General features: G+C 31.6%; 2 protein-coding genes across 3 annotated transcripts; both read right to left on the minus strand.

Annotated features, from left to right (window-relative positions):
* Positions 1-1,926: 1,926 nt before the first annotated feature.
* Positions 1,927-6,350, minus strand: LOC109804900 (CHCH domain protein). The gene is made up of 5 exons (XM_020366818.3): positions 6,193-6,350; positions 4,087-4,143; positions 3,881-3,961; positions 3,606-3,781; positions 1,927-2,230 (listed from the first exon to the last, which is right to left on the minus strand). The coding sequence occupies exons 1-5, from the start codon at positions 6,212-6,214 to the stop codon at positions 2,132-2,134; spliced, it is 435 nt and encodes a 144-aa protein (XP_020222407.1). The 5' UTR covers positions 6,215-6,350; the 3' UTR covers positions 1,927-2,131.
* Positions 6,351-8,697: 2,347 nt separating this feature from the next.
* LOC109804872 (dynamin-related protein 3B) lies at positions 8,698-19,148 on the minus strand. 2 transcript variants are annotated; one of them, XM_020366770.3, is made up of 20 exons: positions 18,560-19,148; positions 18,169-18,451; positions 18,030-18,058; positions 17,841-17,942; positions 17,662-17,730; positions 17,527-17,586; positions 17,201-17,314; positions 16,888-16,936; positions 16,635-16,744; positions 16,178-16,270; positions 15,539-15,631; positions 15,321-15,458; positions 13,412-13,525; positions 13,231-13,326; positions 13,064-13,112; positions 12,746-12,891; positions 12,525-12,671; positions 10,872-10,924; positions 10,652-10,751; positions 8,698-9,563 (listed from the first exon to the last, which is right to left on the minus strand). In XM_020366770.3, the coding sequence occupies exons 1-20, from the start codon at positions 18,887-18,889 to the stop codon at positions 9,288-9,290; spliced, it is 2,451 nt and encodes an 816-aa protein (XP_020222359.1). In that variant the 5' UTR covers positions 18,890-19,148; the 3' UTR covers positions 8,698-9,287. The 2 variants fall into 2 exon arrangements, with proteins under 2 accessions (XP_020222359.1, XP_020222360.1); XM_020366771.3 differs by having other exon boundaries at positions 13,064-13,106; positions 18,560-19,147.
* Between the last annotated feature and the right edge of the window lie 4,337 nt (positions 19,149-23,485).

Genomic DNA, 23,485 nt, shown 5'->3' on the forward strand with positions numbered 1-23,485 from the left:
ATTACTCATATTGTGGTTTAAATAAGTGTTTTTTAAGTATTGATTAAAAAGTAAAAAGAGTAAAATATAAAAATAATCTAAGTGTAACAATAAAATTACAATGTGAAGTACAATAAATATCAGTATAGCGTCATCTATCATTAACCGCACATTTTTTTAGTAAGAGGAACTAAAAGTTACCGAAAGTACTTGTAGAAACTTAAAATATAATTTGAAGTGCAGGAGCTAAAAGGTTTTTTTTTTTAAATTATAAAAATAAAATGAGTAATTAGACTTAATTTTTAATGGTAACATATTTTATTTTTAATTATTTTTCTTTTATAAAACTTGTCCGACATAATGTTGATGTAGTTGTGGGCTGGGGAGAGGGAAGGAGGGACACTTAAGCATACGCCAAAAACGACAGATCATGGCTGCTAGACGCTACATCCAAGACGATGACTTTATGACTAATTCAACGACAATAGCCTAAATTTTAAAGGCTTTGTTTCATTTTATACAATGACTTCTGATTTTTTTATTTAAATTCTTTTTTTTAAATAAAAAATATTACAAAAATGATCATTACAGGAATTAAACTTATGTCTCATGCTTCTAACTATTTTAACTCATTCTCACCTAATTATTAATGGTTAAATTCAATACGAGTAAATCTATATAATAAAAATGTTAAATTTAATTTTTTCAAAAATTTATTTATTTATATAAACTGAACTTAAACTATAAAAAAATTTATTAGATCTAAGATCAATCTATACATATATATATATATATATATATATATATATATATATATATATATATATATAATCGTTAATATTTTTGATATTTTTACAAAATTAAACATTTTATATAGTTGATATGTAAGTAAATTTAGTAGTCAGCCTATCTTTTTCTTTCATTTTCATGAAAAAATATTTTAAATTTTTTTTTAAATTATTCTCTTTTATTATACATTGCCTAAGTGTATACAGTATATACAAGTTATCCTCTTACATTAAATTTATTTTTATTTTTATTTTAAACTTTAAATTTTAATAATAATAATAATAATAATAATAATAATGGAATGAAATTATATTTTATCACAAAAAAAAACTCACTTAAAAATCAATTTATTAAAATATTAAAATTAATTTATTAATCTATTTAACATTATTAATATAAAATAAACTTTAAAATATTAGTAAGTTAAACCAGACTTTTAAAAAAATTAGATCAGACCTAAAAAAAATATAATAAATAATAAACCAAATTTAAAAATAATTTTTATAAATTACTTTGCAAATGTATTCAAAACCTAACTTAATCTAAATATTTTCATCCCTACTGACAAGGTTTCCAGGCAGTGATAGTCATCGCTGTTGAATCCGATTTTGACATAGAACGGATGAAGTCGTCTTCCTACCATTACAATTAATTTGATGATATATTTAAAACCAACATTGCTATATTTGACCTCTACCATAACAAGGTATAGCAAGTCTACATACCCTTGCTTAAATGCTGATTCGGAAAAGATAGTCAGAATTGTGTAATTTTTGCTACGTTAGAACGAGATGAAAAAATCAAGAATATTTGTAAAGACCAACATAAAGTGAATCTCTGTTCCCATACATGAAAATGAGCGTCGTGAATTACTTATTTTTACTCCCTAAAGATTAAATATTTTTGTAAACCAACTAAGTAAAAATAAAGATGCTAAGAAATAAAAATTATTTTTATACATTTCTTTCACTCTTTTTCACCATTCAATCTAAATAAAAAAATTTCCACTTGTTTTTATTTATATCCATTAAACACGTTTTCTAAATTGCACATAAAAGATCTGTTACTAAGTTGTTTTTTATCCTTATTTCACTTTAATCTAAGATCGAATGTAAGAAAGAAATAGAACATGCTAGCATAATCCAAGCAGCCGGAATATTCAGACAAAATACGCAACCAATTATAAGTATCAAATAAAGTATCAAATAATAAAGGCCCGATCCCAATACTGATTTTATATCAGTTTGTATGCATCTCCAGACAAATGGTATTTTATTAAAAATGCAATTCTTCGCCACATAAACAGTTCTAACCATAGGAGAGACAGTGCATCAATGCAAACTCCAAAACAGGCATGTGGTAATCACGCACTCAATGAAGCTCCAGAGTTCTTTCTGCATTCTGCAAGCATATCCATGTAAAACTGGCACTTGCTAATGTCATTCCCATAGCTGTTCAAACACTGCAACCAGATATATATGATCAGTTGCATTAATCATACACAAGTAATTCTTAAGAAAACCATCATAGATTGACATAATGAGAATGGAAGAAATATTTATTACTTAAACTCTTTATTTTACATTGCACATCCTAATATACCAACACTAATGTACCATCCACACAAGAAGTTCAAAACCCCACTCTCGCCCATCCAAAAGAAGGATTATAATAATATCTCTTAGCAGACCTGTTAGTTACTCTTGATTAGTTTACCAACAACAGAAGAAAACCTTTACCTCCCACATATTGCAAAGCAAAAACCATATCCTTTGGTATTTGTATCAGAAATAGCATACATGTCACACAAACAAAACGATGGAATCATACCAAGAAGTGTCATCCAAAAGGAACATAGAGAAATGGGCTGGACTAGACGGACTTAACAGGATTGGGCTCATGTTGAGGTTAGTGGGTCTTACCTCATCTTGGACTATGGGCCACTAAATAATTAAGTACAATACCTCTCACATACTTGTGTAAAGTTTCTTTGAAGGCCTTGCATTTTGGACTAAATAGTGTAAGGGCTTTATTGTAATTTTCCTTATTGTGTATTTCTTTTGGACCTAGAGGTGCAATTTATTTTGGGTCACCCATTAGCTTTTGAATTGAATTAAGGATTAAGGACACGAGGCCTGCCAAGTAGATTAGGTGCATATGGTGTATCCAAATTCAAATTCAAATGATAATCTCATGGCATTCAGATTAAGTCACACCTTCCTTGATTGTCACATGGCCTACTCATTGGTTAATGTGCATCGTGGATCTAGAAGCACATGGGTACATGTGATGAGCTTTTGGACGTCCAAATTTGAATTTCAAATTCAAATTTTGCGCCTAGCCACCTTAGGTTAAGCAACCTTGGTTAATTTATAATCATGATTGCCTAGCTTGCTCCATAAGCTTCCTAGCTCTATATAAGGCCTAAATCTATTTGTATGTGTCACTTTTGATGAGATTTGACATTCATTTCCTGAATTATCTCCCAATTTCTCTCGTCACTTAGGAGAATTATTCTCCTTAAGCACTTCCATGAAGGAAACTCTCCTTGTGGCTAGTGCTCATTTCATTTGCTTATCTCTTCAATCGAAGAGTGGTGCACCAAAACACCTTCCCTACATCACCATTGACTTGCTTTCTCTTTGAATTCGGATCATGGAAGTGCAAGAAGGGAGATAGGAGGTTCATGGAGGAAATCACCAATCATTCACCATGCAAATTCCATCACAAAATTACTCATGAGTGCAAACTAATGAATTAGCGTTGACTTGCAGTTGCAGATCATATACCAAGAACACTATTCAATTAAAGGAATAAAAACTAGGTAAACAACTTACATCCTGGAATGACTTTGTATGAACATTGCATGCATCACCACCAAAAGCATTTGCAGTGGGTGCAGGGGCAGCAGCAGCAGCCTCACTGACAACTGTTTCATGTTGAATGGTGCGTGGACCCATTATTGCATCAACAGCCCTGTGTGCCACTGCACTTCCAGTGCCAAAAGCCATACCTGTAAAAAAATGGAAATTCAATACCAGATAAGAACATGAATTTTTATCTTTGATAGGATTCCATGAGGCAAATGTAACATTCATATTCGATGACATACCTTGAGCTATTGTTGAACCAATGCCACCAAGCATAGATCCACCACCACTTTGAACAGGAGCTGGAGGAGGAGCATGGTGGACTGCATGAAGACCATGCAATTTCCATAATATGAAAAAATATCCCACAATTTCGTCTTAGGAGACTAAAATTGCATCATAAAGCTTTAATGTTTAATAAGCATCCCTGTATTGTATTCATGCATACCTGGTTGAGGAGCAGGACGAGCTGGTGCTGCTCGAGGAGCAGGACGGGCAGATCTTCCTAAAGTAAGCAATGACTCAATAGGGGGTCAGATATGAAGAAAACAACATTATTATGCAAAACCAAGATGATCCAACCATAAGTTTACTTCATATAAACATATTACCATATTAAGATCCTATATCACATCAAAAAAACATGGTATATGAAAAAAAATCAGAAATGGAAAATCTCTAAACAATAATAAAAGTTATCTCAATCAAAACATTTCAGTATTGATACTGATATTAATACTATTGACAATAATTTCCCTCTTTCTGCCATAAGCACTAGAGTTCAGGGTTTTTCATGAGTTTAGTTGGATACTTGGGTTTTTCTAGGCCTGTCAGAAACTACCACCAGAGATGTGTCCATCTCTGGACACACTTAGCCACCACCATCTAGGTTTGTCAGCAGGCCCACTATGAATGTTTGTCTCCCTTTTCCCTGAGATCTACAATGCCAGAATCACAGCTAATCTAGATTCCAAAAGTTTCTGGCAACCTAACATGCAACCCCAGCAACAAAATGATACTTCATGCCATCTTATTGAATTATTGATTGTGTAATGACTAAACAAAATTGCAATACATGAAACTCCAGCTACATGCTAACAAGCTTGTAGCTCAAATAGAACCAACCTGTGTCTTTTAAGACAAGGATGTGACATGATGAACCTATAAGAGGAAATCCCTTCACTAGATCCATATTCCCCTCCCACACCTTGTTATCTCTACAACCCATGTAACACTAAATACCTAAATTAATATAACAACACATTTCCTAACCAATAAGGTAATATTAATCATAGAAAATGTAAAAAACATAATCCATCTACCATAGATTGATGATCCTTTATATTTTTATTATAGAGTAGTTGTTAATGCACAGTAGTTGTTAATGCTGGGATACTTTCAATTAGAGTTGCATCATTGTTTTCAATCATACACCCCTTTAAAAAGATAATTGATCCGTTTTTAGATATACAAAAATTTAACAGTAATAGACTTCATTTCATTAATAAAAAAATAAAAAATGAATGAATTTATATATAACCGTGTGGGTATACACTAACGAGGTAGCATTACGTTGAGGGTGCCACACAAGCTTTACAAGTCAGATATTTTCAGACTCAACCCAACCCATAACCTGGAATCAACATACTGGCACCATTTGTTGGTACGGTTAACATGGTTCACGACCGAACAGAACCACGGTACACCCCTACTTAACACTAACAGCAGAATAAAACACTGACGTACAAAGGTAAATCATAATGACTAACATAGCATAATCATATATCAAAACAAAAATCAAACATCAGAAATTTAAGGGACCATTCATCTTTATAAATAAAACATTTTCTTTATAAATAAAAAGATTTGCGAAGCCAAAAAATAATTCCCAAAAAAAATAACAAATTAAAAAAAATCCCAAGATCTGGAAGAGAAGTAGATAAAATATAAATTAAATTCGTCTCATGTGTTTTTTTTTTATCTTGTTAGGACTCAAAAAAATCTGATCGGAGGGCAAGTTAGTTTGTAAATAACTCAATGGGAGATAATATTTTTAAGTTGGCACTATCTTATGGAATCAGTATCCTTTTCCTACCTAACGATGTTATATCCAAAGAGGAAGATAAACAACTTTCAGAAGGATTTCTAATTAGGTCATTTCCGCAGCTATCATTTTCTTCTTAATAGAAAAGTACTAGCACCAAATCTTCCAAGATCATGTAAAGCTTATAGTGATTTTCTGAATTGAAAACCCAAGAAAAAAAAAAAAAAAAAAAAAAAAAAAAAAAAAAACCACAACCACAACCACAAAAATAACAGAAAAAAAAAAAAAAAGAGAGGGGAAAACGCGATTCATGAATCAAACTATTTATGCAAATAACTTAGAGGAACAAAGTTACTAAAACATGAGGAGATAACAGGAACTATGAGAAATTTATCCGAAGGCCAAAAGGGTCGGCGAAGAAAACCCTAGAAACCATTTAAGGCGAAAATAGAACAGAAACATGATATATATTACTAATAGTGTAAACAGAATTGGGATTGGAGATTTTACCACCGGAGCTACGGCGAGGCATGGTTGAAATTAGGGCAAAGAAAGGGGCAAAACGATTCAAAGAGGAGCAAAGACGGCTAAGGCTTAAAACCGTATGCTGCTTGGTTTTATTAACGTGAATGACTTATTTAAACCCTAAAATCCTTGGAAATAGTCGGTGGGACACGTGTCGCATTTACGTTGGTTACGCATCTTGTGTTCGAACAGTCTAGAATTGAACGTTTACCATTTCTCTTAAGCTATTTTCGGAGAGATGAGAAATAAAAGATAGATAAATATTTATAAAAACTAAAGTGAAAATTATATTATTTGATCGAAAAGAAATGGATAAAGAATAATATATATATATATATATATATATAAAAGAAAAGAGAAAAAAGAGATGAAGTCTATTATTTTTTAATTTTTAATTTTTTACTTTTTTATTTTTTATCAATCAAATCTTTTAACTTATTTTTATTATTATATTCTTATTTTTTAATTTTTTATTTATTTCATCTCAATTAAATCAAGAGTTAAGTTGATTAAGACGCTAATTTCTTTGATTTTCTAGAAATACTTTTACATAATAAATAAATACTTTTAGTTTTAATTTAAAAATATTAATTTTTAAGTATATGTTGATATCAAAATATTTTTAATTAAAATTTCATATTTTTATTTTCTTAATATGTGTTCACGAATATGTATTAGAAAAATATACAATTATACTATAAAAACAACCAATTTTAATGAAGCATGGAAGATTATATTAAGGATAACATTTTTAAAGTATTATTTTTCATATTTAACAGTTTTGTAATATTTTTTATTTATTGAATAAGAAAAATTAATTTAATTGGTTTTTTTTTCAAATAATGTTATTTTATTTTCTTTTTTATTATTTATATTTTTGCTTATGTTGACCAGTAATTCAGTTTAGTATTCCTTATGTTTATTATTTATATTGTAATAATTAATTATATATTACATAGCTAGCTTACTCTTGTTTTTTTTTTTGAAGCATACATATAATAAAATTGATTTGAAGACGAATATCTATAAAGAGAGAAGAAATGATAATAATTTATTAAGGTCGAACAGTTTCAAGTACTATATGTATGGATGGAAGACACATTGACTAGAATAGGAATTAAAAGAATTTGCAAAGGTAAGCGTCATGAATGTGTAAGTTAAAGAAGGTTCAATTATACTATCACTCAATCTAAATATTGTTACATTTTTATAATTTGTTGAAACTAATTTTAGTTGACTTAAAAATAACAATTTGGAAGACCCATTGTGCCTAACACTTCATACACAATATGCATCTCAATGCACTAAAATTTATTTGGGTGTGATACTCAGATTTTGGGATTAAAAAATCATTTAAGAACTATTTTCTTATCTTTCACGTAATTTTTGTTTTTTTTAAAATAAGTTCGAATGTTTTTTAATATTTTAAATAACCATGATATCAGAGCAAAATATCCAAGAAAAAATTGTCATAAACAATATTTACCACAAAACTTGCTAACCAAGTCTCATCTTTAAATTATATTTTTTTATGTATAAAATTTAAACTCAGCCTTATTTATAAAATTTAATCCTAGTTCAACTAATATTAATGACTTTTTTAGTTCTTTAGATATTTTCTAGGTCAGATTTTATTATTTTTAGGTTTATTGGCATGGTTGACGAGACTTATTAAACCAGTATGATGATTAGCAAGACATTAAAATATTGCGAACCAGTGAAAAATGTCTGACTATTATGATGGTTAGTAAGATTTTATTTCTAGAGAAAATTGACTACTTTGTAGAATATTTAGTGATAATTATTTTTAAGTAAAGTTTAAACCCGTGGAATGTTTATTAAGAAGCTTGCCTATAAGTAGGAAATACTTTGTATTTTAAAACACTACATTGAACATAAATGAAATTTGGGTTTATTATCAACAATTCTTTCAATTAACCCTCTCAGCTACACCGTCTTCGTCCTTTATAGTAATAGTGAGATTCTCTATATCTGGGTTTTGAGGCCTTTGCTGGTGCATTGGCAGTTTGACAATGCGATGCTTTCTCGAGTGGTCCAAATGCGAATCAAAAAATAGGTTTTTGGCCTTTTGGGTTTGTTATGCCAAAACACAATGGAAGCAGGATCTTCAAGTACAACTTGCTCCCTTCATCATTTACAACAAGTACAAAATCTTCGTTGACAGCATCAAGATTCAAGAGCACCAATTCCAAATCTTCTCTGATAATCTCAGATTAATCAGATCCATCGGCAGTTCCCTCAAAAGCTCAGTAATGGAACTCTCCACATTGGAGAGCTCTAATACGTATCAAAAAAACTTAAGAGACACGTGGGCCCCAACTTGTTAGACCAAAACTTAGAGCTCAGAGAACATGAGAGAACTTGCACAAAGTGATTCATTGTATTAATTGAAATAAATAAAAAAATAAAATAAAATAAAATAAAAATAAATAAATAAATAAAAAGAAGAAGAAAAAAAAGAGACACAAATGAGTGTGAAACATGTTCTATTTATAGAGCTTATTGAACTAGTAAATAACAACCAACAAACAAATCTCAACCACCACAACTAACTAATCACCTATAACATTAGTTTTCACTCGTCCTAATATGTGAACTAGTAGTATTAAGAAGTCTCATACATACCCATGGTACGAAGAACGAATTCATTTAGGGGAGAGCAAAAAATCATTATTGCCATCCATTTCTAGCTGTTTCATATAGCCAACTTGCTAATCATTGCGGTGCACAAAACTGAAACTGCATCAACATAGAAATTGCTATGAACAATATCTGACTAACCACCAAGACAAAAATGGTAACTTAGATAAATCATCTGCTCCTGTTATTCTTTCCAGAGCCTTGGTAAATAACGCAAAGGCTGTATGAGAACAAAAGGGAACTTAGATAAAGAAAAGATTGGCCAACACTCAGGAGTCGGGACCATTTTGATGGAAAATAGTAATTGAATGCAGTCCAGCTCTGGGAGGAGTTCCAAACCTCAAAAATTGCATAAGCATAAACAACTAAATAAAACGCCGAGTCAAAATTCCTTGGACTAACAAGCACAATAAGCTAGCTCATTCATCAGCCATGGAATTAAAACCTGACGAGTATGGCCCTCCATTTCCATTTGAATCTGTATTAGCATGCAATGGTGATTGAAGTTCCCCAGAATGTAAAGACTTTTTAGATTTTGAATTCTTGGGAGAAGCTGCATAAAAGTCTTCTGAACTGCCAGTAGAATACATAGATGAAGTTGGCAATCCTCGAACTTTAGGCAAGCCAGCAGTAGTTTCAGACAAACTGTATCCCCTTTCAACTGTCTCTGCTTCAAGAGGCAGTTCGTCCAAATCCTACCAAAGAGGAAATAGTATCATCAGAACAACCATATTTAGCAATCAATGTAGTAATGTAAAAAAGCTCACGGATTTCAAGATAAAATAATAAATCTGGAACAACATATACATCTAGAAGTCATGAGAAGAAACTGATTCTCTAAGTAAGGATGATGCATCAAATGCATGCACGGCCTAAAATTATTCAAGAAAGTTGAGGATTTAAAAAGAATCTTAAACAAACAATTAAATTACTACGTGTTTTACCATATGAAAAACAAATATCCAAGTCAACAATTAGGATCAGAGAACCAAGTTCATCTTATAAAATATAAATTCCACAAGTATAGGTGAGCAGACTGAGGGGGCATTCAATAGAATAAAAAAAAAAAATTCATGCCTGAAAATCAAGAATCTTGGGAATCATATATCCTAGGAATAATGATTTTTAGAGATGATTAAAATTTGTTTGATTAGTCATAAATGTTTTCACAAATATTTATAAATATTACTAAGGAATCAAAGATTTTTACTATATTAACTAAGCAAATTAAAGTAATGTGATATTTTTACTGCAATAGAACTTTCTTTTTAACTCGCAAATATTAAATTCTCACCTCCCATGACAACAATTTTGTGGGAAACCTACATAAGAAACAATCCCAGGAAACTATATTTCCTAAGAATTTTATTTTTTTAAATAATAAATCAAATATAGGATATTAACATTTCTAAATTCAGATTCCAGGAATAGTAAAAAAAAATTCATGTATCAAGAGAGACTTGGTGCAACATTGGTATTGTAAGCATAAATCGTACATTCGGGCCATGGAATTAGCCTTTTGCAAATAAATGCAATGCAAGACTGTCTACTATAGTCACACACAATCGGTTTGACCCTTCCCTTGACCCCATGCATAAAGGGAGTTTTATAACATATGGTTGCCCTTTTTAATAGGGCAGTAGATCAATGCGTGCACTAAAGATCATGAACATCTCCACCGGAAGTCAAAGGCACTAGCTTTAAAGGAGAACCATACTTTGTCATATAAAATTATACAGAACTTCAGTAAGACAAGGTTGATTAAAATATTATAACCACTCACTTTAAAAGCCTGTTGATAAGCTCGGAGCAGTTCTCGGCAGTGTTTCCTTTTCATGGCTACCTCATCAGGTTCTTGCAACATCTCCTCAAAAAGATCCTCTCTGATTTAAATGTAACATACAAAGAACAATAAGCAAGCCATGATGAACAGATACAATGTGTATCAAATATGGCAATATGATTATTCTAAAAATATATTGGATATAATCACTATATAATACCTGTATAGTTTTTCAATGAAGACGTTGTGAAGATCTCTCTTTGTATTATTTACCTAGTTATGGAATGCATGGAAATTCAGGTATGTTCAAACAACAAGTAGCATAGAGAATATGGTAAGATAAAATGAATGTTAAGAGTTGGAATATCTAAATATCTCATAATATCACTATAAAACGTTTAATATTAAGAGTATATATTAAATAATAACCTAGCAGCAGTTTTCATATTTAATATATTTCCTGATTTGTTTCCTTATTTAATTAGGAAGAGGAATTCAGTTCATAGTGCAGTACAGTGGTATAGCATCGCGGTACTGCCTTGGTGCAATGGTAGAGACGTCAAATTGTGTTTTGTGGAATGGTGAGAGTGGCCTAATTTTCTGTCAGGCTGCCAAACTGCATGATGGCAGTTATGCATCAGGATTACATCTAATAGTAGGGTGTGTAATTAGGCAAGTGAGTGTGATTTGTAGTTTGTGAGAAGAGAATACACTCTATAGGAGAATTTTGTCTGAGACAGCAGGTGCATGTGTATCACTGTATTATGAATGAATTGTGTTCAGTATTGTATATTATGAGTTAATCAATTGATGTTCAGTTCACCATCCCATGACTGTTCTACTACCTTAGGTTGCATTTTTTTTTCGTGTTCAATGTTCAGTAATCAGATTAGATGTTTTCTCAAGTAAGGCATGTTTTTCCCTGAGGGCAACCGAGAATGATCAAATTATCCATTATCCTGTTTAAAATCAGTCAACAGTGCATTGACGATCAAACCAGTGGTGATTTTTCTTCCGTCAATGAATGATAATTTTGATGATGACTTTCTGACTTATATTGGATGCAACTCACACTAGTCTCATCTGTCCCATAAAATGTTTATCCATATCTCCAGTCCTATAGATGCAATTACAATTAGGCCCCATCTTTAGTCTTAAATGTTGCAGCCCCATCTGAACTCTCATTGTCATGTGTTACATTTTTTGTTATTATTTGTTCAGTGATTGATTGTGATGAGCTTAAGGCTAAGTAAGTTTTAACTTGAGGGGAAAGTGTTAAAAATATAAAAATTATTTCATAATAACATTGTTGTTAGGCAGTGAGGGAAAATCCAAAAACAGTGGAGAGGATATATCTCATTTCACTTATGCAACAAACCACAATAGTAGGCTCGACACTACACCTATACCAAAAACCTTAAAGCGGAGAATATATAGCTTAGTTCATTTATGTGGTCCTTACTTAACTCATTCCAAACCAAGGTAGGACTTCATCACTCAGACTTCAATTTCCAACAATCGATATCACTTCTAACCATACAAAAGAAAAACCTGTAATCTATGAGCATTATGCTAAAACAATTAGTGGGTTCTAAACCTATCTGTCACACTCCCTTTATTTTCCAAAAGTGAGAAGATATGCATCCGATCTATATATTGTCAATTACTCAGATTACAGAACTGATCAGGAAACGGGAAACACACACACACACACACACACACACACATATATATATATATATATATAATTGCATCTACTTAAATACCATTCCATCTGAAAACTGAAAGCAGACTACATGTCTTATATTTATCATTTGCAACATCCAGTTAAAAAACAAATTTTTGCAATCCTAGAAGGATATAAAGTACCCACCAAAAAGTGCATAATTGCTTTCGGGACAAGATCCTCAACATTTTTTCTGACAATGTCATAGTATGACTTCAAAAGCAACTTTGTTACTATGATTTCAACAGCTTCTGTCTCTGAACTGCTCTCCAATGGCCTCAAGACAGTAGGAGGCTATAAACAAGGCACATAAAAAAGATAAATACCCATATTGATCCAGCTAATGTAGGTGTCAATCATATATATACCTCTCTCAAATGAATTGTAGAGATTGACTGCATATTCTGGACTGGTTCAGTATGTGGTTTACTAGCTGTATTTTCCTTCACAGACACACGATTATCACCTCCACCAAAAATGGATGAGATCCCCCAACTTGATCCACCAGTGCTTCCTAGGACAAAAAGATCAAACATTAAAGAGTCTAATAATGTATAATACAAATGATGCTTGTTGATTCATCACAGACGCTTGATTGAAGACAAATAATAGAAAAGCAAAAAATTAAATTCATAATAAAACACGTGCCTCTGACAAACTCAAAACATTAAATAGAAAAAAATTACCAGAGGTTGCTACTTTTTCAATTTCTGATGCAGCACGAACACCCTGTTTCTTTTTTTAATTTAAATCATAAGAATTGATATATCTATAGTAAAACTAAGGTAATATATATAATATATATATAAAGAAAATCAGCAGTCAACTTGACAGGATAAAATTACATACATACCTGATCAGCTACTACTCCATTTGCATGTCTTGCAAGAATAGATCGAGACTTCCCACTTCTATCAGAAGCCAGTCCCTTATCAGACTCCAACACATCCTATTGAAAATTAAGACGAGAACATTAAAACAAAAAAGACAGGAGAGAAATAATTAGCATTCACATGAGACCACAATATGTACACCTTCACCCTAGAAACTGGTAAAGCAACTCTAGAAGACTTGGTCTGTTGCACTGCAGCTTCTATTGCCTTACTTCCACCAATAAAATTTGGGTGGGAAGTGTTTATGTAGTCCATCTGCAAATTGGTGTAGTTTGAATAAGAAATTATGGACAATGACTTCAAGTTTTATAAGACAGATTGACATCACAATTGACATTAATAAGCTAAATCTTAGTATTTAAATGGTCTCTACTAGATTAGTATATTCCACAGAATTCTCAACATCTTTAAGTCTTTATGGATTTACCCTTATTTTCAAGAGAATGAACTCATCAAAGTTTAAACACCCACAAAGCCAATGTCAATCAAGTAAGCAAGCAGAGTGTAAAACACATTTCATTTTTGATGAAATTTCTAATACATGAATCTCATCAGCTAAAAATTAAAGGAAGATATATCCCAAGAAATGAGACCTTCACATACAAAAAACTTCATTAAAAGTAATTGCCTCATTCTGTTACAGGGTTGAATAAGAAGCAATAGTAGTTGTGGTCAATAAAAGTATGAGATGGTTAAAGACAAATAGTTGAAAGTAAATAACACACTATAAGGCATGGTGCAAGTCAGCATCAATACAAGTATGAGACAGGTTAAAGTATGAAGAGTGAAATCAAGGTTGTCAAACTCGAGAATTTAGTAAACTCATGGAAGCTCTATAAACTTGTATCATAAACTCATAAGAGTTTACTTAATATGAAATAGAAATATTAAAATACCTATAAATAACATAACTACTCAATATTTCAACTTCATAATTAAAAAAAATAGTAAACTACAATAATAAAATAGTAAAATTTAGTAGTACATTAGTACTAGTTAGTAAAATAAAAAATAATTACTGTATCATCATTAATTGGTGTATTTCCAGGTTTAGTAAAATAAATAAACAAATAATGATTCAATAAAAAGAGAACAAACGGATTGTTATTTGTGTATTTCAAAGTTTAGTAAAAAGGGAAAAGGAAAATCTGAATCTTCAAAGAAGCTGCAACACCCACTAGACACAAACGCAGCCACGAGAACCCCAACACTGTACATGGCCACAGACACGCAAGGTTAAATCTCGACGTGCAAGTTGCAATGCAACACACACAAAGCACAAAGAGGAGCATACAATAACCACCATGACCACATGGACACAGACACAAATGCGAAATCCAGTTCAGATCGCACTGCAACAAAGACCCTAATACTCTATTTTGATGGGGAAAAATACCCTGGAACGTACCTTGCACAATCGTTTTGGGCTTTCTTTTAGATGCATTCATTCGCATCTAAAATCACGATCCTGCTCGAGTTTACTCGATTCTACTCAAAAACAAGTTTGATTAAGAGTTAAACAGGTTTGTCTTCCTACACTCTTAAACTTTTTCGATTTTACGGGTTAACACTCGAGTTTGATAACCATGAGTGAAACTACTATGTGATTAGACTTTAGATTATAACTTTTGATTATAAATTATGAACATGTCTTTAATTTTGGGTAATTTTTTTAGCATTTATATCTATATAGTATAAACTATTGATCTTGTATCTATAATCCTTGGTATAGTAGTCATCTTGTTATTCTCTATCCTACTACAGCGTTTGGGAGACAGCTCCTCCACACTGTGACCGGGATTGATAACTAAGGCATAAATCATTATTTTGGTAGGATTTGTATCGTGCAACCAAGTTTAGACTCAGTAACCGAAGCACAGGAAGGAATCATTATTTTGGTAGGATTTGTGTCATGAAACCAAGTTCAGACACCGTAAACTAAGCACCAAACTGTATTTTCAGCATCTACTTTTAACATAATTACGGTAGTAGTAGGAGTAAGGAAACGTTTATACATCTAAAATATCAAATAAGTTAAATTTCAGCATACCTCCATTTCTATCATGTGTGTTATCATAGTCTCCGAGGGTTCAAGGCCTTCTCGTAAGAAGTTCCCAATAACTTCATCCATGTACTTTCTCAAGAAAGGGAATCGCTGCAATTCAGTCACCATACAGCGATGGCTGACCTGAAGAGGGGATTTGAATTTAGCACATAATTGTACGATAATGACGTAAGGCATCAGAAATGGCAACCATAAACCCCTACCTTAATTAACTCATCATATATAAACCTAGCGCACTGAAGAGCAGGATCCAATAGTCGAGATATCTGCCTGCGTACAAGAACTTCAAATGGGACCTAATTACATGGAAATAATATATAAGTACTATTTCAATTGGCCAAAAAAATTACATAATTTATAGGATAAGATTGTGGGGTTTGACTAAGAAAATATCACAATTCAAAATATATATATATATATATATATATATGAGGATGAATCCGTTTACTCCAGAAATAAGTCTTCAATAACTCATGTTCTATATCAAATTTCAACGATCCAACCGTTGAATTTAACGTTATTAATGCATAGATCAAATCTGCAAATTTTTAAAAAATTTGAAAATCATTTGATACTTCGTTTCATTAATTCAAATTGACGGATAATTATAAAAATATGTTATCCATCAATTTGAATTAATGAAACTAAGTATCAAATAGTTTTCAAATTTTTTAAAAATTTACAGATTTAATCTATGCATTAAGGACTTTAAATTCAACAGTTGGATCGTTGAAATTTAATGTAGAAAATGAGTTATTGAACGAAGTAAGTCTAGGTAAACTTACTCCTGGAATAAACGGATCCCTTCTCATATATATATATAAGATAGTGATAAGACCTACATCTGGAACAAACAGTGCTGATTTAGGTCCAGTTGCATTCTGTATGGCTGTGCGAATATCGTCATCAGTCAAACCTTCACATGGATCCACCTCCTATAAGATAACATTTAATTGCATTATATAACAGGATCTGGGAGCTAACTCAGAGGAAATGGACAGAGCAACATGATCATTGGGTGGTTCCATGGAGTAAAACATATATTTTGCCTGTTTCCTAAAAATCTACATTATATAAATCAGCTCATGTAAAATTATTTATAACTCCCATTTCCCTTGAAATCATTCAATTGGATTGAAATTTGTATAATGTATAGTTTGCTTAGACGGAATTAAACCATTAAAACAAGTCAAAATGAAGATTCAATTCAACACTTACAATTAAATGATCATGTGAATTCAAACGAAAGATTTAGCTTATTAAAAACAATTCATTCTATCATCATATATAAGTGTATACCTCCAAGCTCCTCACAAAAATGGATTGAAAAATGTAATGAATTCGTGCACCTCCAGACAGCTCAAATGTAGACATCTCCTCATTCTTTCCCTCTACCATGGAGGAGAATGCTGTTTTCAACAAGTAAAAAACAACAACAAAAAATGGTACAATCAAATTTGGAAGGTAAATGAACAAGTATGAAAGAAATAGTGAGTTAACAGATGTAAAAGTCAAAGAGATAAGCAACTAGGCATTAGGGATAGTTAAGTACCATCACAGTATTTTGAAAGAATATTCAGGAGAAGAGCACCCTGTCCAGCCTATAGGATATACATAAAATAAGGTAAATGGCCAGCCACAGTGGAAAATGTGTCACTTTTTTATTACAACAAAGAGAATTCTTATACAGTATATTATACTCAACTTTAATAAAAGTCTGTTTGGATACAAGCTTAGAAATGTTTTTGAGGGCCTTTCTACTGAAAAAACTCTTAAATTTCAGTAGAAAAGTTCTCGAAAGCACTTCTAACTTATATCTAAACAAACTCCAAGTCATTTAAACTCATCCAAATAATAACACATGCCTTGGACTCTGTAATTTCTCCATAGCTTGCATGTTCTTTGGCAAGGGTGACTAGTGAAGCGCTTATTCGTGCTCTCAACCCTGGTAACACAGCCTTGATATGTTGTGCAAGAATCTGGAAGAGATATACAAGCAAATATACATATGACATATAAACTCATATGCTGGAACCCTATATGAATTCCTAATGGTTAGATCTTTTGGGGTGTTTCTAAGAGTTTACCTCTTTTAATTGTATAAGCAGAAGACCTAATTTAAGGCCAGAATTTGAAACAGTAAAATAATAATAAAAGCAAATTTGTGTTTTCAACATTGCAAATTTTTTACCTTGTTCAACTTTTTTGCCAATTGAGGAACACCGCAACTATCCGCTAGGCCACTGTATATCTTGAATAGCATAAATTAAATCAGTATATAGACGGGGCACATATTGAACATCACTAAGCAATGGTGCTTCCTTACAGGATGACTGCGGAAAAACTTCTCTTCGGCAACAAGAGCATCCTTTATACTTCGGTTCATTAGAATATCCTAATTAGACATGAAAACAAAACACTAAATTTCAGCACTACACGTCAACCAGCAAGCCAATCAAGCAATTCATAAGTGCATATTTGTCTCTTGTAGGATAACAACATTACCTCTTGACTACGATTCACAACACCCACGTAACCCAGTCGGAGGGAAATAACTTTGCCTAGTAACAGATTCCGCGCATCAGTACCTCTGTCCATGATATCCAACTAGAATCCAACCAACACTCGTCAACACACACAAGCAGCACAACAAACTTCACAAACACATTCATACATTACAAATAGTATACTAACCTTTGTGATGACACCAATGGTTCTGTTACCTGCAAGTGCAACACAAAAGAAAAAGAAAAATCAAAATATCGAATCACCACCACGAATCAGAGACACATAAAATGATCATTGCTTTAAGCATCAGCACAAAAAAGGCCACCATCAGGATCGGCAATTCCTGCCATCTGAAGAGCATCCGAATTGGCCAAATCCGAATTCGCCGCCGTAACCGCGAGAATGAGACAGGTTGGAGTTTTGATATAAGACATGATCATGGTTCTAATTCGAGCCTCAATATCCGAAGGCTGGTCACCAACGGGAACCTTGGTAATTCCAGGGAGATCCACGAGCGTGATGTCAAGCACATTCGGAGAAAAAATCTTCAAACGAATCTGCTTATCCGATACACCTTTGTTCCCTCCAGCTTCCCTATCAGTTTCAGCCTACGCAACAAAACACATCAACAGCATCAGTGCTTGAGTAACACATTGTGGAAAATTCTAATTCAAATTCAAATTCAAATTCAAATTCAATTGAAATTGAATATGGACCTGAATTTCGGAGCGGATTTGTGAGAAGTCGTGGAACTTGCGGCCAGGCAAGTGGAGGAACTCGCCGAACTCGTCCTGAGAGGGTTCGGTTCGGACGAGTTGGAGGACGAGGGGGCGGCGCGTGCAGATTTCGTTGCCGCGAGGTAGGAAGTCGCGGCCGACGAGAGCTTCGAGGACGCTGGACTTGCCGCTGCTCTGGCTGCCGACCACCGCGACCTGAGGGAGGTCGATGGCGGAGTGGCTCCCGACGCGGCTGAAGATGTCTTGGAGACGGTTGACGAGCGAGATGACCGACGAACCAAGAGGAGCGGCGTCGCCGGCAACCGCCATCGAGTGTTAGGGTTTATGCTATTCGAATATTGGAGAGTCCTCCTTTAACTAACTAAACTAACTGCGCTTGTAATGACTTATGAGAGGTGTTTGAACTTTGAACTCGGGAGCTTTATATATGAGGAGATTTTCTTGCGGGGCAAGGCGGCGCCGGGGAAATCAGAAATATTCTTTTTTTTATGAATTATGATTTCGGTTCTAAATTCTAATGTCATTCTATTTAATTTGGAAGCTTTATTCAATACAACCAATAGTAATAGTGTTCCAAATCTCTCCCTTCCTCAGAATAAATGTCCAAACACATGGGACTGGGATGCATCAATCAACTTTCATGATTGCAAAAATACAAAGGATCAGCTGTTTCTTGCTTTCAGTATTTTAAATAAATAAATAAATAAAGTAGTTCAAAATTAATATGGGAGAGAAAATATAAAACATAAAAAAAATTATTCACAGTTGTCAAAAAGAAAATAAAAATCCCGTGTCTTTGGTAGTTGGTCTCCAAGTCTTAAAAGTTTCAAATTTGAGTTTTAAATTTTATAAATAAATAAAAAAATAGTCTGAATAGACTAATTTGCGATCAGTCAAAATTACCCTAAAAAAATGAAACTACCACCACATTTGAAGCCAAAAGTTGAAGATTATAATATAAATAAAAATTGAAGATTATTGTTGAAAGGGGGACTGGAGGACCATAATGTTCCAAGGATAACATTTAGAAACCAAACAACATGACAACGTTGATTTTATAAAATCAAATATTCAATTGAGATATACAAATACACAACTAAGCATCAAATCAATCAATTCACAAATTATAACATTTTGATGCCAATATTATTTTATAGTATAAATTTGAATAGAAATTCAAATAAAAATATCACCAAAATTATCAATTCTCAAAGCAAACAATTTTAATCCATCCCGATTTTATTGTATGAATAAGAATAAAACTTAAAATAAAAGCAACATCAAAATCGTCAAATCTAAGATTAAAGGCATACAATCTTCGTTTTATGGTATGAATTTGAATAAAAATTTATCCAACAATTATCTCAAGATCGTCAATTCTAAAAGCATACCATCCAATTTTATTATATGAATTAAAATAAAAGTTCATACAAAAATAACTTCAAGCCCATCAAATCTAAAAGCATATAATCTCTATTTTATAATATGAATTTGAATAACAAATTTATACAATAATTTCCTCAACACCATTATTTGTCAAAGCATACCATCTAATTTTATAGTACGAATTTGAAAAAAAAAATTATATTATAATTGTTTCAAAGCATACAATCCAAATTTATATAATAATTATTTCAAGACAATCAATTTTCATAACATATTGTCCAATTTTATAGTATGAATTTAAATAAAATTTCTCACATAAATAATATTAAACCATCAAATCTAGAAGGATTTTAAATTTTTCTTTTAGTGTAACAATCTGGTAAATCACTATACTTAATACAACTTAAAAATTAAGTAAGAAAAACATACATATCAATTAATCTAGAATTATCATACAAACAATTTATGGATTCATATACTACTAAGAATTACACTCAGAATAACCCATTTCTCACATATCACACACTACCAAGAATCACATTTAGGATTTAGGATGTATATATGTATGTGTGTGTGTGTGTATATATATATATATATATATATATATATATATATATATATATATATATATATATATATTATTTGTTGGGATTTTGAGGGATAAATTTTCACAAAAAAAAAAAAGTTTTAATTTAATTCTTAATAAAAGATCTTATGAGTAGAATAACTCATTTCTCTCATATCACACACTACCAAGAATCACACTCAAGGTTTAGGATTTTTATATTTGGAGTGTGCTTTAAGAATTTTCATTGAAAAAATTTTGTTTGGATGAAGGAGTAACAACCCTTTGATTACTAAGCACCAAAAACATGTTGTCACTACTCAATCCACATGAACAAAACTAGAACAGGATTTGGTGCTAGCCATAGAGAGGGCAGGAGTAGTTTTGTAAGATAGCACAACATTAATTTTCACTTTATTTGCAAAGTTAGGCTAGCGCGTCTTTTATAGACAATTATTTAACCTAATCTATATCCTTATTGGATTTGGACAATACAAACTCAATTTCCTCTCCAATTTTATTAAATCTATTTAATTAATTACCATTAAATTAAATATCATTTAATCTAATGACTTATTTCAAGTTTTTACTCAATGTGTGTGATACGTAAGTTCTCGCTTAATTGACAATAATATTTAAATGTCACGTCAAATATAATAATAAATATTATATAAAAAAATATTGGCATATGGCAATGCATCATTCTCACCCAATTAATGAGAAAAATTGATGATCTAATTCCAACCTTTTGCAACTATGATTACTGTAGAGTAATTTATCCCTTTGTCCATATGTCTTTGATTTGAACATGAGACATAAAAGTGTCATTCTTATTAATTCTAATTATATGCTTCTTGATAATCAAGTAGATGTTCAAACATGAGTAGACTCAATATCTCTTATTGTTTTATTCTCACATGACCATGCATATTTTACGTCTCCTTGTATCGAGAGGCTCAAGACATAACTTTCATTATGCAGGAAGGACAAATCATTTTCACAACACACACATCCCTCTACGTGATTCGTTGTAGGACCAATTAACTATCTTTATAATTATCTTGTTACATATAACATTTAATAATTTCAAAGTTTACAACTCCTACGTGTAGAAATTGTAGTAATTTCAAGTTGAAAGACTATTTTTAATACTCTACTATGGTCACCATGTAAAGCGCTTATGACACTTATATAATTATTATGAAGCTTTCTCATAGTGGAACCATTCGGTATAAATATCACTCCTAATATTTATACATGTGTGTTTGACTTAATATCTCATATTCATGACTTATAAAATGTGGTCATCACTCAACTCACACAATAGTTTCAACGTATTATTATCATCCTAATTAACAATAATACTTGACTATGACCAATATAAGAATAATGTTTTTTATTTAAAAAATCTCACAATCAAGTCACATTTGATATATATTTGAATGAACAATTTATTTTAAGGAGGTTACTAAGTTTCAATGACATAAAACCTAAAATGGCTAAAATATTTTTATATCAAAGTCATGATACAAATAAAGGATTAACCACTAGAATTAACTCCAACATTATCATCATCTTATATATAAAAGAATCAACAACATATTTTATGTTTTGAATGCTTCTTATTATAGGCTATGACTTGTAGATATGGCTTGTAGCAACTTAAAAAAAAATTAATGATACTATGGGCCATAGCAACCAAAACAAAAAAAGAATTTGACAGGATTATGACTCATAACGAGTAAAATGAGGAAAAAAAACAAATTATACTATGAATCATGGTGACCAAAATAAAATAAAAAATAAAAAATAATATATGTGACACAATTTAACAAGTCACTACAACCAATAATAATTTTGTTATTATCATTATTAGCTATAACGACAAACTCATATAACTCATTCATAATTAAAAAAAAAAAAATCATGTATCACTATACAAAAATAATATTAAAGACAAATAATTTCACAACAACCTCATATAGTTTTAAAAAGTGCCCTACAAACGTCAAAAGCCTATAATGTGCCATCCACCATTGGCATTCACATAGAAAGCACACATTTGGAATTATCAGGCCTCTCTACATTTGAAATACACACATCTTTCCAAAACTCCACTAAACGACCATTACCAATCCTCCAAGCTATGCTTTGACTAACCAAATTCCAGTTGGAAGAAACTCCCCTCCAAATTTTTGCATTTGGATGGCAAGAATTAAATCATCCTTGCATTAATAATATGTTGATATGAGGACGTGAATCCAAAGATAATTCAGATGCTTGCAATAAGAAGTAATTCGCAAGCAATTTGAATGAGACTCATATTGTAATTGCATTTTGAGATATCAATTCTTAAGCATTCGAATATTTTACAATATGAATTAAGAATTCACATCGTGTATTGGGTCACTAATGCTCAAACATAGCAATTGAATGTAAAATTATCAGGCAAAGAAGTCACCTGGAAAATAAATTCATATTGCAAGCCAGTGAAGTCAAATTAACAAATAGCAAAACAATATCGTAACCCAATCATTAATAGCGAATAAGGAAATCTCCACTCATTATAAAGATTCATCTTAGGCAACCAAGACACATTAGTTTTGACACGAAAAATCAACCTTAAGAGACTTTCGACAATCAAGATTCATCAAAACTGGGTTCTTGAATGATTACTGTATGTCAAAGAGGTTCTTATTCTTAACGTTGGACTATGCCCAAGCTCAGTCCAAACTCAAAGTTTAATGGTCTATAACTTTTATTCATTTTTTTATTAATTAAATTTCTTTTTACTTTTATTTGTTAATTAAATTATTTACACAAAAAATTAATTGAAAAAGGTATACTAAAAATCAATTGTGTATCTATGAGAATATTTTGACCAAAGTGTTTGATTAACTAATTAGAGTGTTTTAAAGAGTTATTTCACTCTCATTAAACCCAATGACTTATCC

Source organism: Cajanus cajan, chromosome 2 (genome assembly GCF_000230855.2).
Source record: "Cajanus cajan strain Asha chromosome 2, NIPB_CcT2T_4, whole genome shotgun sequence".
NCBI classification, from domain to species: Eukaryota; Viridiplantae; Streptophyta; class Magnoliopsida; order Fabales; family Fabaceae; genus Cajanus; species Cajanus cajan.

Coding starts and splice junctions, on each gene's coding strand:
- LOC109804872 (XM_020366770.3), bottom strand. CDS start 18,889: ATGGCGGTTGCCGGCGACGCCGCTCCTCTTGGTTCGTCGGTCATCTCG. Junction 16,745..16,887: donor TCTTTCAAAATACTGTGATG/GTACTTAACTAT, acceptor TGTTGAAAACAG/CATTCTCCTCCATGGTAGAG. Junction 15,459..15,538: donor TATATGATGAGTTAATTAAG/GTAGGGGTTTAT, acceptor TCCCCTCTTCAG/GTCAGCCATCGCTGTATGGT.
- LOC109804900 (XM_020366818.3), bottom strand. CDS start 6,214: ATGCCTCGCCGTAGCTCCGGTG. Junction 4,144..6,192: donor GCCTCGCCGTAGCTCCGGTG/GTAAAATCTCCA, acceptor TGCTTACTTTAG/GAAGATCTGCCCGTCCTGCT. Junction 2,231..3,605: donor ATACAAAGTCATTCCAGGAT/GTAAGTTGTTTA, acceptor ATCTGGTTGCAG/TGTTTGAACAGCTATGGGAA.